General features: G+C 44.0%; 2 protein-coding genes across 5 annotated transcripts in view; one reads left to right on the top strand and one right to left on the bottom strand.

Moving 5' to 3' along the window:
- Nucleotides 1–3504: 3504 nt before the first annotated feature.
- pcolcea (procollagen C-endopeptidase enhancer a) lies at nt 3505–10716 on the top strand. Its single transcript, XM_076274142.1, has 9 exons — nt 3505–3711; nt 5673–5781; nt 6126–6384; nt 7865–7986; nt 8132–8268; nt 8556–8917; nt 9140–9217; nt 9439–9609; nt 10168–10716. The coding sequence occupies exons 1-9, from the start codon at nt 3617–3619 to the stop codon at nt 10296–10298; spliced, it is 1464 nt and encodes a 487-aa protein (XP_076130257.1). The 5' UTR covers nt 3505–3616; the 3' UTR covers nt 10299–10716.
- A 2711-nt stretch (nt 10717–13427) lies between these two features.
- LOC143111733 (uncharacterized) overlaps nt 13428–16123 on the bottom strand; it is a 3446-nt gene continuing 750 nt past the window's right edge. The window contains exons 1-3 of one of the 4 annotated variants that reach the window (XM_076273990.1): nt 15904–16055; nt 14754–14860; nt 13428–14477 (exon numbers count right to left, since the gene is read on the bottom strand). In XM_076273990.1, the coding sequence (XP_076130105.1) occupies nt 14320–14477; nt 14754–14838 (243 nt within the window). In that variant the 5' untranslated portion in view covers nt 14839–14860; nt 15904–16055 and the 3' untranslated portion in view covers nt 13428–14319. Of the gene's footprint in view, nt 14478–14753; nt 14861–15136; nt 15218–15266; nt 15408–15903; nt 16056–16123 lie in introns of those variants that run through there. The other 3 variants (XM_076273988.1, XM_076273989.1, XM_076273991.1) reach the window with 3 other exon arrangements.

Below are 16123 nucleotides of genomic sequence, written 5' to 3'. Positions count from 1 at the left end.
TAGCGTAGTATGTTTCTGTCTCTGCCGTTTTCTCTTTGTCCAATTCTCTTCTGCTGTCTCATGTCTTCTATGTGTATGTGTAGGCTATACATCATCTAGATTCTAAAGAGATTTCGGATCGTTTCCTATGACATCTTGCTTTGGTAAACCTGTACCAACAACTTTACTATATCTGCTTGCAGAGACATGATGGTTGTGATGAATACTGTACACATACAGTACTGTGTAAAATTCCAAGGCCACTATTATATTTGTTGTTTTAGCAAAGCTACATATTTTATTCCCAATGTCCTTAGCCAGAAAATATGTCCACAGTAAAAACAAACATTTCAGGAACAATAGATTTACCTGTTGAAGTGCAGTGAGTCACCTCCATGCGTTCCCCCCTCCCATCACCCAAACCATCCATCACCTACACCACCCACATATTACTTGTGTCACTATGCCTGTTTGCCCAGCTGTTTCCCCTCACCAAATTAAACATGAATCAGCGGAGGACACAAGCTCCTGCTCAGCCGTCAGTCCTTGTGATGGAGTATATGAATATCATCTCATCATCCATGTTGGCTGGTGTCCAGGTGAAAGCAGGCTCTGGCCCTGATATGGCCCTGATCCGGCACCGATCCGCCACACCCATGCCAACTCTGGGCAGGAGCCGGGCCGATGCCCCAGAGCCCACTCTTATTTGGGTTGAGGTGTTCGAGAGAAGAGGTCAATATGGAAACCCTGTGGACTCAGCGAGGTAGTGTAAACAAACAACACGGCCAACTTTTGTTATCTGCAAACCACAATGAGTGAGGACAGCACGGCTAGACCGCAAATGCAAATATGCAGCTTGAGCTTGTTTTGCACATATTTTGCTTGTCCGTTCCTTCACCAGAAAAACTGTTATCCTCCATGTTTAACATATGGTTTATTCTTTTAATACATGTCCATTCATGGACTCCAGATGCTTTTTAATGTAGAGATATGACAGAGAAATGGAGATTTACGACTCTGGTCGTCATACTGTATTTTCTGTTTCCTGTAGACATTGGACCCCCCCACCCCCAGCGTCTCAGTAAATTTCCAGTGGCCTTTCCCCAGGCCCTGGCTTAGTCTCCAGCCGTTCACATGCCCCCTGGTCTCAGCCTCAGCCCTCCCCCAAACCCATTACTGCGTGCTGGCTCGTGTTGATGGATTGCTCTACAGGCCAGTCTTGAGTCGACACCCTTGGACCACAGCCAGGTGTTTGGGTCATTGTTACCCCCCACCATATTCACACACACACACACACACACACACACACACACACACTAATAACGCATACACACACCTAACCCTCCCACACATACACACTTTTCCCCCCAGCCGACTTCCCACGTCACAGCATTCCAGCTCCTCTTATCTGCAGACTCCCGTAGTCGAGAGATGTCACTCACACAGGAAGTGTGTTAAGAAAAATCAACACAACAGTCCTCCACAACGATGAATTCATTACTATAAACACTTTCTCTCCCACAATCACACGGCCATGAGTGAAGAAAAATCTGTTCTGCATCACTCCCCCCCCCCGCCCGCTCCCCTCCATCTCACTACCACACTCTTGTTCTGTCTGTCTCTGTTCTTTCTTTCTTTCTTTCTTTCTTTCTTTCTTTCTTTCTTTCACTACTGCTTCACTTATTTCTCAACCTAGTCTCTCAGTGTGTGAGAAACCCTTCAGGATGTACTGTTACCCTGGTGAATGAATGTTAACAACAATTTGGGTTCATCTAAAATGGACAGAATTTCAAAACTTCCTTGCGTGGGCTGGCTGGCTGGCATTCATTAGAGTGCCAGTAAGCAGCCATGTAGGTCAACCTACTCACTGGTCAGCCAAAATGTCTCTGGACCTGACCAGGCTCTATCATGGTTTATGTACTGAAAAAGAACAAATAAAGGGAATTCCTGCTGGATAATGGAATAGGTAACCGCAAATCCGCTAGGGTGTAATTCCATCCTGGGCCGTGAGCACACAAACCGCCCGGCCCGTGTGATAACACAACTCCAGGGCCCATCTTGGCAGGACTTCTGTGGGTCCTGTGCTCCCACCAGACCACTGTTGCATATTATCTGCGATGTGTAACAGCAAACTCTCCCCTTCCTCACACACACACACACACACACACACACACACACAAACACACACACACACACACACACACAAACACACACACACACACACACACACACACACACACACACACACACACACTACCCTCCCAACTCAAAACGGGCCCCAGAGAGCTGGGCCAGAGGGGTTGGCCGTCACAGCAGCAGAGACACCATGAAGGCGGAATGACCCGCTCCCTCTCGGTAGGGAATCATCCACTTCTGCCTCCGCAGGATAGACAAAACTCCTCCAACCATGACAGCAAATAGCTGGTCCCGAGGAAGGAGATGTTTGGGCAACAATGAATCGCAACTCTAAGGCCAAAGGTGCAGCTATCAGACGACCCCCAAACTCCGATCAAATGGTGCAATGTCTGTTTATTGTAAATCACCATGTTTATAACCCTCTGCCTAACAGTCTACGCCAACTCTGCTTTGAATCTCTTGAATGTCTCTGGAGGTGGATGCATCCAATCTTTCCAGGAACGCTTCCCAGTGGACTGCCTTGCTAGCTGGAATAACAAATACTGTTATTGTTCTGGAACGATTGGTGAAAATTATAGTCTTACGTTTTGGAATGTTAATAGACCCCCCTGCAGGGTGACCTTGAAGTGATGACCTATGCGTTCTGGGGTGGACTTCCTACTGCGCACCTAGTGGTTAGCTCTGTTTGTGTGACCTGTAGGCGGACATCTGATACCTTCAACCCAAAATGTGCATGTGAAAATAAACTCTCTGTGCCACTGTGAAAACAGACTATTGATGCAATGAGAGGAGGTGAGATGATGAGGTGAGGCTAATTAATGTTAAAAAGAATTGTGGTTTATGTAGTTTGGTTGGACGTAGCAGTAGCACAGGAGCCAATAGTGGTTAACTGTTCCCATGCATTCCACCATGAAGACCCAGCACATCCACAAGGGCAGTAAAACTTAAAGGGGAAAGAAAGGAAGATCTCTCTTGACATTCTTGTGTTTTCTGGGAAGAGACAATGGCTTAACAGAACTGCTGCCTTGCATGTCGGGAGCAGGCTGTCTGTATATCATCAGCCCCTGGAACACACAGACACAGACACAGACAGACAGACAGACAGACAGACAGACACGCACACACACATTTGCAGTCCAAGCCTTATGCATGTGTATTCTTTTTGTTTTCTCTTTTTGTGCACTTTTCTTTGGATGATGGGGGGGGGGGGGGTGGATTACTAGCGGCCAAAGTTAACATGGCGACAGCATCTGTTTCTAATTAAGATCGCCCCTCCCCCCTCACAATGCCCCCCCTGCATGATTTTTATTCCCTCCCTCATACGTGCCTCTGGAAAGCTCTCTTTGGTTCTCTCTTTCACTGCCGCTTACCCCCGTCCCCTTCTCCACCAACCCACCCACCCCATCCACTGCTTCATTCCACCTCTTTTCTCTTCTCATCTGGGTCGCCTCTTTTTCTCTCTCTCTCTCTCTCTCTCTTCGCTGTGTGTGAGCTGGTCAGTATGGAGAGCATGGGATGCATGTGGACCATGGGGCTCGTCTGCCTGTCTCTGACCCTCGGGTGGACACAGGGACAGTCCACCAACAACTACTCCAGGTGAGGAGGAGAAATGGATTGCATGAGTTGGGGTGAGGGGAGGTGGGGGATTTGTTACTCTTCTCTACAGTGGCACTGTGATGGGGTGTGTGGCAATTTCTTGTTTATACTGGACTTGGTCACAGGTGGGCAGAAGTGGGCCATGGGGATCCAGACGTCTGTTATGAGGATTTAACAGAATTAGGATTTGGACTGTAACATTTTCCATTTTTACTTTGGAACTAAGCCACGCATTAGGCACCCGTCCCACCCACCGCACAGGTGAAATCTCCAGCGTGTTTTTGATGTTTACAACTATCAGTTTCACACGTTTACTACTGGCCTTAAAAAAAACCCAACAACAATAACCCTGTCCACATTCTCACTGTCCTTTCACACCCATGTGCATGGAGTAGCATGAAGGACAGTGTTTGCCTCATCCCCCGCTCCCATAATTTGGGTCGCCTCAGATGGTTAGTAATTAGAGATCCATGGCGGCAGGCAGCCCTGTTGCAGATGTTTGGATTGGGGCTGGTGGTGGCGTCAGAGTCAGCCGAGCTGTAGCTCAGGGTTGACTCAGGTCGGCTTGGCTCACAAGGCTCTGTTGACGCCTCCAGAAGCACGGGGTGCTTGGCCATACAATCTGCTTTACAGGAGAGTTAGGACATTCCTTGGAAGTGCTTAATTTCCCAGCATTCAGCAATTGAGGCAATGGTTGTGTTTCTGGAATTTTCCGGAACTTTCTGGAACTTTCTACTCCTGACGGCCAGAGGTGATTTCGTGTGCTGACTCAGTAACCGTTGGCGAATGACCTCGGCTGTCTAGTTTGAAAATTACTGTCAATGTAGATAGTCGTTTCATTACACAAAAGACACAGGAAACGCACTCATTTACAACTTCACATGGTTGTTTTGCAGCTTTTGTGTAACGCGACTGCTATAAAACTATGTCTGGCACCAGTCTTTCTCAGAACACTGTCCAGAACGTCGACAGATCATTTGCCAGTGAACAACTTTTTATCCTTGAAGGCGGCGTAGTAATATTTAGGCTACAGCACTGTGAGTTATTTTGGATGGGGAGTTTGGATCAAGTATTTAAACAGACATGAATGTGAAAGCCAGCTGATGGAAAGGTTGAGTTGAGAACCAGTAGGAATGCAAAGAGAAAGACAGTTATTTTGCTATTGCAGATGTTACATTTGTAATCTGTGGCACATGCACATTTACTTTGAATTACATATATTTGAAGTAATACGAGAGACAGAAAGACAGAAAGATTCATTGATGGTGGAGGATGGAGAGAGAGAAAGAGAGAGAGAGAGAGAGAGAAAGAAAGACAGAGAGACAGAGAGAGAGAGAGAGAGAGAGAGAGAGAGAGAGAGAGAGAGAGAGAGAGATAGAGAGAGAGAGGATGAGACATTGATGGGGGTGGATGGTGTTAGTGGAATGTCATACCCCCTCTGGGTCCAGTCTCCTGTCTGCTCTCCCCACACCAGCCCCCCCAGTTCTTGTACCCCCCCCCCACACACACACACACAGGGAAGGGCACTGAGATGGAGCAGCCCGCTGAACTGGAGAGAGATGAGGCATGCAAACAATGAGTCATGGCTCACTGTCATGGTCTGTCTGTGTATTAGTGTGCATGTGTGTGTGTGTGTGTGTGTGTGTGTGTGTGTATGTGTGTGTGTGTGTGTGTGTGTGTGTGTGTGTGGGTGTGTGTGTGTGTATGTGTGTGTGTGTGTGTGTGTGTGTGTGTGTGTGTGTGTGTGTGTGTGTGTGCGTGCCTGCGTGAGTGTGTGTGAGAGAGACAGAGAGAGAGAGTGAGAGAGAGAGTGAGTGAGAGAGAGAGTGAGAGAGAGAGAGAGAGAGAGAGAGAGCACACAATAAATATTTGGCAGTCATTCGCTCTGTCTGTTCTCATTCCTTAACCCTTGGTTGGCTGGAGGGGGTAGCATGTGACTGTGTTTCTCTGCCGTCCCCCAGGCCCGTGTTCCACTGTGGGGGGACCCTGGATGGAGACACTGGCTTTGTGGGCAGTGAGGGCTTCCCAGCCTTCTATAAACACGACAGCAAATGCACCTGGTACATCACTGTGAGTTCTCCTTCCTGCATCACGCACACTCATGCAATGCAATTACTCTTAACTTCCTTATTCTCTAATGTACACTCCCCAGTCTTGCCTCATCCACACACTCTTCTGCTGTGTACCAGTGACATGTGAACGTATCATGTTCATGAATTTTTAACACACCAACTTGTTTTTACAGTTCATTCAAATTCATATTTCCACTAACCCAAACTCAATCCTTCATATGCACATTTACAAAGTCATTCCCTCACTCATTCATTCACTCACTGAAAAACTCTTTCACTCACTCACTCACTCACTCACTCACTCATTTCTTCTCCTCTTTCCCTTCCCTCTCTCTCCTTCAGGTCCCGGAAGGGAACGTGGTCATTCTCAGCTTTAGGATCTTCGACCTGGAGGCAGACTCCCTCTGTCGCTATGACTACCTGGACGTCTACAACGGCCACTCCAACATGGTAGAGAAGCTTGGGCGCTTCTGCGGAACGTTCCGGCCTGGGACACTCATGTCCACTTCCAATACCATGATGCTGGACATGGTGTCTGACTCTGGGACCGGGGGGAGGGGATTCCTGGGCTACTTTCAGGCAGGAAAACCCCATGCTGATGGTAAGGTCTTTAAATGAAGTTCTCCGTGTTAGTATGTACATGCACTTCAGCAGATAGCCCTAAAGCCATAACAGAGAAACTCTAACTGGTGAACTATAGCCTACTTACTGGACTGTGTTAAATGTTTGGTATTTGAGTAGTCACGATGTGTCACAAAAAGAGATTCAGCCACTGTAGGCAACAGCGTCACAACAGCACACTAGTAGGTAAGGACATCAAGGCATTATGTAACAGAAATGAACTGTTGGACATGTGCTCCTGTTGCTCAGCTGATAGTTGGGAGAACGGGGTAAGTTGAGCATAGGGGTAAGATGAGCCCCCCCTTTTTTCTAGGAAACCGTAAACACATGTTATCATGTGACAACATTTTAAGGAAGAAGGAATCATTGCAAAAGGCACAGCACATTGCAAATGTGGTAAAAAAAAAAAATATATATATGTGAAAAAATATGATTTTTTGCTCTCCAAGTGGATTCCATTCATGTCCAGAGTTAGGGTGATTTAGAGAAAATGCGAATAGAAAAACATTCAGATGTATTACAACTCAATTGGTGCCCTAGCTATGATGTGAGGGCTAAACAAAATCATGAATGTTACCTTGTGGTGAGAAGTATTTTCTTTCAAAATGGTTGTGGGGTAAGATGAGCCACCGGGGCTATAGGGTAACTTGAGCCAGCTAACTAGTACTTGTATTGCATCTGTAAGATTTTAAAGCTTGCCTTGATTTTGTGACCTCATTCTATATGTTCCTTAGTGTTACTAAGAGCTAAAGAGACTAGGCAGCAAATGAATCAGACTTATTTACAGTAAGTCAATTCAATGGGTGAATTCAAAGGTAAACAGGTGACAGAAAATGTGCCTTGATTTTGTGACCTCATTCTATATGTTCCTTAGTGTTACTAAGAGCTAAAGAGACTAGGCAGCAAATGAATCAGACTTATTTACAGTAAGTCAATTCAATGGGTGAATTCAAAGGTAAACAGGTGACAGAAAATGTTACAGGCTCACTCACTCCTATCTATCTCGGCAAATTCAGTTGAATCTATTTAGCAAATTCTCAGTTAAATGTTGGTGTTTGTAGCAGACATTACATTATTGTTTTAAGAAGAAATAAAAATGTTTTACCTGAAATCTTTGTTTTGGACCAACTTACCCCACACCTAGGGTTATTTTACCCCACATATGGATTACGTTGTGCCAGAAGACCAACTTTTTGGTAGAGAGCATATCTGTGTATGTCTGTCATATGTTTGGTGTGAAGGTTACAAAACAAAATCTCTTTGACACATTAGAATGCTGAAGAATGTAAAAAATGGCTGATCTCCCCTATTCCCCAGTGGAACTACAGCCAATCGACACCATTAAATTGTCTCACCCCAGGGAGCCCATATAGAGATAAAACAGTTGACATTTAGCTTTACCGCATGTTGCATCAGGTATAGTTATGAATGAACCTTGTAAATGTATGTGCTACTTTTAGATCAGCTTTGCGGGGGGAAATACACCAAGTCTCAGGGGTCACTCCAAACCCCCAACTGGCCAGAGAAGCACTACCCACCTGGGGTCACCTGCTCCTGGCTCATCACTGTGGAGCCTAACATGGTTAGTCTTTCTTATAAGCATTCATACCCATACCTATACATTCACATGACTAAATTCTGTACAGTGGACTATATCTCCATCACAACCCGTTAGAATTGTGAGGTCCAGCAATATAAGAACTGACTTTGTTTTCTTTCGTCTGCAGGCTGTTGAGGTGAACTTTGAGAAGTTCACCATTGAGGGAGACACTTACTGTCGCTTTGACTATGTGGCACTTTACAATGGAGGAGAGAGGGAGGACTCCCGACGCATTGGCAGATACTGTGGAGAGGTGCCCCCCAAGTATGTGCAGATTGTGCACTCATGTGTGGACATGTGTTTTTGTGTGTTTGTGCATGTGTGTGTATGTGTGTGTGTGTGTGTGTATGTGTGTGTGTGTGTGTGTGTGTGTTGCTCAGTATTCCTCAATGGAACTGAGTTATAGTGTAATTATGTCTAGCTTCTTGCATGTTCTATGCATTCCCAACTATCTTCCATTCACAGATCATAGAGCTCCATGCAACTGCCTCCTTCTCTCTCTCTCTCTCTCTCTCTCTCTCTCTCTCTCTCTCTCTCTCTGTCCTCTGCAGGGAGATAGTGAGTAATGGTAATGTCCTGCTGGTGCAGTTTGTGTCCGACACAAGCGTCACCTCCGACGGCTTCATGGCCACCTACCGCAGTATCCCCCTCGGCTCCAAGCCGCCCACCACAGGGGCTGATGTCGTAACCGGACCCCGTGTGGTGTCTCAGCCCCGCGTACCTGTGGTCAGAACCGACCGACCCGTCAAACCCGAGAAATCGGTACCTAGGAAGCCCACGGAGAAACCCACCACGACCACCACGACGGTGCGGCCTACCCCTAAGCCCAAACCAGTCAGGCCAGTCAGGCCGGTGAAGCCACAGCGCAGACCTGTGACCAAACCTGAGAATGGCAAACCAACAAGAACCAGAGGTGAGGGAGGGAGGGAGAGAGGGAGGGAGGGAGGGAGTGAAAGTGTGAGAGAATGACTGAGTAAGTAAAAGAGAGATAAGTGAAACTGTGAGAGAGCAAGTGTGAGTGCCGAGAGAGAGTGAGAGAAAGAGAGAGAGAGCATTTTTTTTAAAAATAAAAACAACCAAGCATTTGTTCTGCATGTTGCAAATATGTGAAAAATGTGAATGTGCCATTTTCCAGCTCCCATTAACCCACTGTGTGCACAGCCATGCAAAAGAGATGAACCCATCAAGGCCAGCTACTGTGCCAGTGAATTTGGTAAGTTCCTATTTGCAAGACTGGATGGGCTGTGAGTGCTCAGCAGACTCAGCATCAAAAATAAGCAATGCTCTCTGCAGGAAAAAGGTCTGTAGGGGAAAATAACAGTATGAAACTTACAGATTTCTTAGAAAAATGATATTCAGATCAAACTGATTCAGCTTTATACTGACTTATTGTATGGGTTACTCTGCATCATCTCCCTCTGTTCTCATTGACAGCGATCACTGCTAGACTGACAGCAATTACGCCCAAGCCTGGTGGTGGGGTTCAGATCACCGCGTCCCTCATCAAGGCCTACAAGGCTGGCCGGCTGACAATCACCCAGGCTGGAGTGGACATGTCCATCAAAATGGTCTCAGTTTGCCAGAAATGCCCCGTGCTACGCAGAGGTACTGACATATCTACATTTTTTTTTTCATATACAGGGGTCAAGATGTTATTCCTTGATATATTCATGTTTGAATATGCGACAAATTCAATTGCACTGATTCAATTATTGATTGTTCAGAAAAGAAAATGAATAAAATATGAATAGAAAATTAATTGGATATTTATTATCACACACTCACCCAATCCCTTCCTTTCTCCCTCCCTCCCTCACTCACTCACTTACTCAATAACTCACTTACTCATTCTCTACCTCCGTCACTCACTCACTCACTTACTCACTAACTCACTTACTCCTTCACTCTCTCCCTTCCTCCCTCACTCACTTACTCACTAACTCACTTACTCCCTCTTTCTCTCCCTCCCTCCCTCCCTCACTAACTCACTTACTCACTAACTCACTTACTCCCTCTCTCTCTCCCTCCCTCCCTCCCTCACTAACTCACTTACTCACTAACTCACTTACTCCCTCTCTCCCTCCCTCACTCACTTACTCACTAACTCCCTCCCTCCCTCCCTCCCTCCCACACTCCATAATCCATATTGTTGTGTTCTTTCAGGTGGCAGCTACATCCTGATGGGCCAGGTGGATGAGGAGGGGCGCGGTACCCTGGCACCGGGCAGCTTCACTGCCGCCTACAAGGCTCCTCACCACAAGATCCTGACCAACATCAGCAAGCAGCCATGCTAACGCGTCACAAGCCCTCCGACAGGCCCAACACAGCTCACCAACCCTGAGACAACACAAGCAGGTGTGTTTTGACTGAAGCAGGCTGGGGTATGGAAAACTGATCATACATTGAAGAAAATGAAGTCAGAGATGCACACTCTCATTTTATCATAACAGGACTGGTATTAGAAAAACAAAAGTACAATAATGAAAAATACAGATGAAGTGTGAAAATGCCAAAATTCTTAACTTGCAGCTGAGGTATCGATCCTCACTTTTTTACGAGGTGCTCACAGTACAAAGCAACAGCTTTATAACTTCACATAGTGAGACTATATTTTTTACTTCAAGTTTTATACACGCAGACATGTCGCATATTATATTTCTGTGTAAATTATGATGATGTCTTTGAATAAAAAATAACTTTTATATAACACAATCTGCAGTCTGAGATTTTCTCTTTTGAAAAACAACTGGGACAAAGACATTTCCAGTCTGCTTGAAGAATCTGTTGTCTTTGCCAGGAATAGCTTGCCTTTTTAGGTTATGGAATGTTCTATTGTGTACATTTACCAACAAGCAATACACTTTGACATTTCATGTGTCATACTATCATAATCAAGCTGTGAAGGACAACCTGAGTAAACATTCATGTGTCTTTGAAATACATCGAATGTGTCTTTTCAATACATCATCAGACTGCTACATTTGAAAATGTTATATAATAGTCTCTGTGTTTTGCTATAGTCGTGAGTTGTAGATTACAGTGTCGTCATGGTCTCTACGTGCTAGGTGACAGCCTGTTACAGTAATCAAGATCCTCATCTTCTATGGCTCCAAGCTTTGCCTTTCAGTGCCATGACAACCCAGGCCATTATCCGTCATGTTATGTAACATCCTGTCTACCAGAAAGGTCCTCAGGTTCTTTTCTGTCTTTTCCCATAAGTCTATTGTAAAAGGAGCCTCTAAGAACTATATGTCAAAGTATAGCTAATGTCTTTGCCGCAACAAAAAAATAAGTGTGTGTTTGTGTTGGGGGGTGAATTCTAATTAATTTAGCTTTATTGTTTTTCCTTATAGTGATAGATTCAAAGGTTTGATTCAGTTCAGCATTTACATGTGGATGAGTCAACCTACAGTGAGAATAGTCAAATGTCAGATATAACTGAGTCTGCTGAAAGTTGAGCTTTCAGACTGTCATGTTGCATGTTGAAGACATGCATTTAGGAATTCACTTTTCTCTTCAGTTTCTGTCACTGATACATGGGGAAATAGTGCCATCATATGGTACAAATCTGAAACTGCTTCGATATTCATTTCAACAGGGCTTTCGAGATGGAGTGGGGCAGTTTATAGTATATAAAAATAGAACTGTACAAAAACATCAATTATGCTTTTATAGAGGCAGAGAAGATCAGTAAGGCATTTTATGTAATCTTATTTCAGTCCAACCTTTTAGTCCAAAACTCCAACCTTGAGGGAAAGCCAATTTATTTTGAGAAAAAGGAAAATCTCATAAAGAAAAAAATATGTCACTCACAATGATTGGCACCCGTGCTTGTAATGTCTTCTAAGGCTTCCCTTTGACAATAAAACAGCTTCTCCTATGGCACCCCATGAAATTGGAGAATACAAAGCAAGGGATTTAAGACCATTCGTCTTTGGAGTTTAGATCAGGGGACTGAGATGGCAATGGCCGAAGCTTGATTTTGTGTTCAGTAAACCATTTTTGTTTTGATCTGGATGTTTGTTTTGGTTCATTGGCCTGATGAATGATCCAATCATGACACTTTTAGTGTCTTGGCAGAGATTGACAGATTTCCTCTGAAAATGTTCAGTTTGATATCATGCAAAGGCCTTTGGGAATAAAAACAGCCCCACAATATCACAGCCCCTCCACCATAATTCTCATTAGGCATGGGGTCCTTTTCAGTATAGTCTATGTACGCCAAACCCACCTAAAGTGTTTCTTGCCAAAGAGCGCAATTTTCATTTAATCTGACAATAGACCACACTTCCAAACAAAGTCACTGTACCATTCAGTAGCTCCTGCCATTTACATTTGTAATTAATGACTGGAAAGGCTTTTACCTGGCATGCCCTCTGAACAATCTATTAGCAGTGAGGTCACTTTTGAAGATTTTCTGCGGGACTTGGTGACCCTATCCTATACCATCCTCCATACTGTGCGTGGGGGCAAGATAATCATGGGTTCCAAGCATGTTTGTCACATTTCAAGTTGAGTAGAACATTTTAATTATTGTAATTTTCAACAAAGTACCTAGTTTTTATTCCCTGACTTACAACTTCCTTTTTCTCAGAATAAATGTGCTTCCCTTCCCCATTTTTCCTCATTGTTTTCATTGTGAGATTACAATAAATCGGCGAAAGATAATTTTTTATACCTATTTTTAGTCAACTTTACCGAAGGTGCCGATAATCTGGAGGGTACTGTATTGATCATAATCAGACATGTTTTCTAAATAGACAATCAAGGCTTAGAGCAATTCATAATGAAATCTAAATAGGTTAGGGTGCCCCTGTCCCCCAAAATCCAGAAAACCGGCAATTCACATATGAAGAGTTTGGTTCCAAAACGCCATATCTCCATTTTTAAAAACATGACAAAAGTCAGGCTATTTCATTTTGTATTTCAGGTAATATCAATCAAATTGCAGTTCTGTTGTTTTGATTGAGTGAACATGAATTCAATAACAATAACCAATTACAGTTCTACTGAAATTACTTAAATATTTAGGAAAATTCATTATCACTTTTCCAAACTCTTCATATGGTCAGTCAGTCAAAGTCTGTTTCGTAATACTTCACATAGTCAATGCGTTCTCTGTTTTTGATGGTGCCTGGTACCGCCTGTGTACGTTAATATGTAACTAGACAAGTTTTCATTGAGTTTTTATTGTTTTTTCTTATATTTGCCAAGGGCTATGCAGAGAACTACACATTTACGGACCTGGAAAGTAAAACCCTTCACCCATGACATTCAATAAGTATCTGTGTGGGGCTCCAGATTCTAAAATGAATACTAGAGAGAAAATGTGTTATTAATATGGCTATTTCTGTCAAAGTCACTTATGCTTGCCTCAAAAAGACAAGTCAACAAAAAGGCTAAGTAGGACACAAGGGTGATGGTTTCAGTTCTTTAAAATTTAATAGATTCAACAGAATCAGTTTTGACATTGCAAGATATCAATGTTTTAGTCACAATTTTATTTATAAAAAAAGAACATCCAGCAAACAAATAGCCATTCTAGAACACAGTAGACACAATTCTAGAACACAGTAGACACAATTCTAGAACACAGTAGACACAATTCTAGAACACAGTAGACACAATTATTGGGACTGATTAGCTTACAATGAAACTTAACTCACACATAGTAAGTAAGTTACATAAACAAGCATTTGCGCACATATGCACTCACACACACACACACATTCACACGCGCGCACACACACACACACACACACACACACACACACTCACAAGCACACATGAATAAATACATATAACTCCACTAGATACCTTCACAGAGACACAGGACAAGAAAGACAGGAGACAATGGACAAAATGCACTAAAGAGACACTAAAATGCACTTCAGGCTAATTTTTGTAAACACACTTCCTGCTTATTTTGCACTTACGTCCTTTCTTTTTACTTGAAATCTCCATATCCACATGACATACCCAAAGCACCATCAACAACGTCACCTTCACATTTTGAAGCTCTCTACAGTTCTAACATACTTTTATCTCTATTTATCTCTAGGGGAGCAAGAAACACTGGAGTTTTTTCTGCCCCAAATCACAGCTAGAACACAATTACACTATTCCTGATCCTCTGGACAGTTCCGATCATAAGGAGTGCAAAAAAGCAAGCCCCATCAGATATACCGCCGTCACGGAAAAAAGAGTGGGGCCATGTCACCGAGGGGCCACTGGGAAGGTCAGGGCACGGACGACTCGCTGGGCACGGCTGTGCTGAAGGCTGCTGGGTGGGTGGGAGGCGGGCAGGGAGTCGGGCTAGTAGGTGGCGTCTATCACGTTGTCCATCTGGTGCCGGTAGCTGATCCGGGCCTTCTGGGAGAGGTAGACCCGGCGCACGCTACCACTGCCACCTCCCTCACTGTCACACGCCCAGGAGGAGGAGGAGAACTCCGGCTTCACCTCCCCAGAGGGTACTGAAAGGAGGTCAAGAAGGAGGAGAGGAGAGGAGTGAAAGGGAGAGGAGAGCAGAGGGGAGGAGGGGATGGAGAGGGTTAGGAAAGAGAAGGAGAGCAGAAAATGAAAAGGAAGATGAGAATCAATCACAACGAAGCAAACACACAAAAAGAACAAAATAACAGGAGGTACAGTAATAATCAAATTTACTCAAATGTTAGGCTATTTATTCCAACTAAACTGATTAGTCCACTATTGTCCAGTGAAACCTCTTTAAAAGATGGAGGACATCTTACCTGCTGAGGGTGGACAAAGTCTTCCTTTGCCGCGGCCTTTACCGTGGCGGTAGAAGGGAAAGCACTGTAAAACCTTCACTCCCATAACTGCAACTGTAGGGTCAGACCTGTTGGCAATGAGACAATAGCTGCAGGCATTAGCTGTTTTATCTTTGCACTATGCCTTATGTAACCTTTCATGAACAACACACAGAGTTTATATGACACAAGAGCAGTGTTATATTGCACAGTAGCACAAGCTTCATATGTCACATGAGATCAGTCTGCATTCCAATGTATTCCCACAGTTTCCTCATATGGTGTTATACAGTATTTCACAATAATGCAACTATTGGTAAAAGTAAGCATGCAGGTTCAAGTCCAGAGGGATGAAAAGCACGTACATGCTCTAAAAGTTGTGCAACAGGCGTATCATTATCTTGCATTACTAATTAGACGAGTTCTTGAGTCGACACCTGATCCCCGTTGTCCTCTTTTGATGCATGCAAGAGTCCAGCCTACTGCCAAGCTTACCCGAATTGCCTATACTTTAACATCCCCCTCTCCAAAAGGTTTGCAAACAGATTGAGCTCTAATGCAAATCGAAAGGCAAATTCATCCTGAATTAAGGACATGCTTTCCTGACGGATTGACGAACTATGGGATGAAAGCCCTGTTTCAAGTGGTAAGCCGCACATTAAAAGCAACTACATCATTTTCTACGAAACAACGTTACGTAAACGCCCAGATAATCCAAGAGGAACTAGAGCACCATACAATCGTCCTCGGACAAGGATGACGCTGCCAAGCACAACAATCACCAGCCAAATCAGTATGTCATCGTTAAGATACCCAGTGTCTCCACCCATTTATAGCCCATTGCAATCCTTTTTTTCATCATTTCCATCTACACAATTCACTTTACAATTAGAAACTCCTCTGATAATTAACGAAATGGCAAGTGGCATTTCCTCATTTCATTTTATTTGTACAAGACTCGGAATTATTTTCAATTCAATTTCAATAAAACAAACATAAATTGAAGTTCTATTTTCTATCAGCAAACGTATTGGCAACTATGTATAGGCTACTCATAAAGCATGACAATTCTAATAGATTCTCACGCCTTCTCAGTTCCCCATTACCAAAGAATCACAGAAGGTAAACTTACCTGCTTTATATTAAAATGCATCCAATGTATAGTGTCGCGCTGAATATAGGCTTGGTTAGGATTGAAACAACTCATCCATTTGTTTTTTGTTTCTTTATGTTTGGAGATGGCTGCGCCAACGTTGTGAACCGAATGCATTCCCAGTGAATAAAGATGCGTTGCCTAGCCCCGTCTGGTTTTTCCGTTACCCCGGTTGCGCGCTAACTCCACTGAGCGTGCG

The sequence above is a fragment of the Alosa pseudoharengus genome, unplaced genomic scaffold (assembly GCF_046254945.1).
Source record: "Alosa pseudoharengus isolate Yale_2024_CS ecotype anadromous, Long Island Sound unplaced genomic scaffold, YU_APseudo_1.1 YU_APseudo_1.1_scf_8, whole genome shotgun sequence".
In the NCBI taxonomy this organism is placed as follows: domain Eukaryota; kingdom Metazoa; phylum Chordata; class Actinopteri; order Clupeiformes; family Clupeidae; genus Alosa; species Alosa pseudoharengus.
Note: the sequence above shows the minus strand (reverse complement) of the source record. Positions and strands in the feature narration are given on the sequence as shown.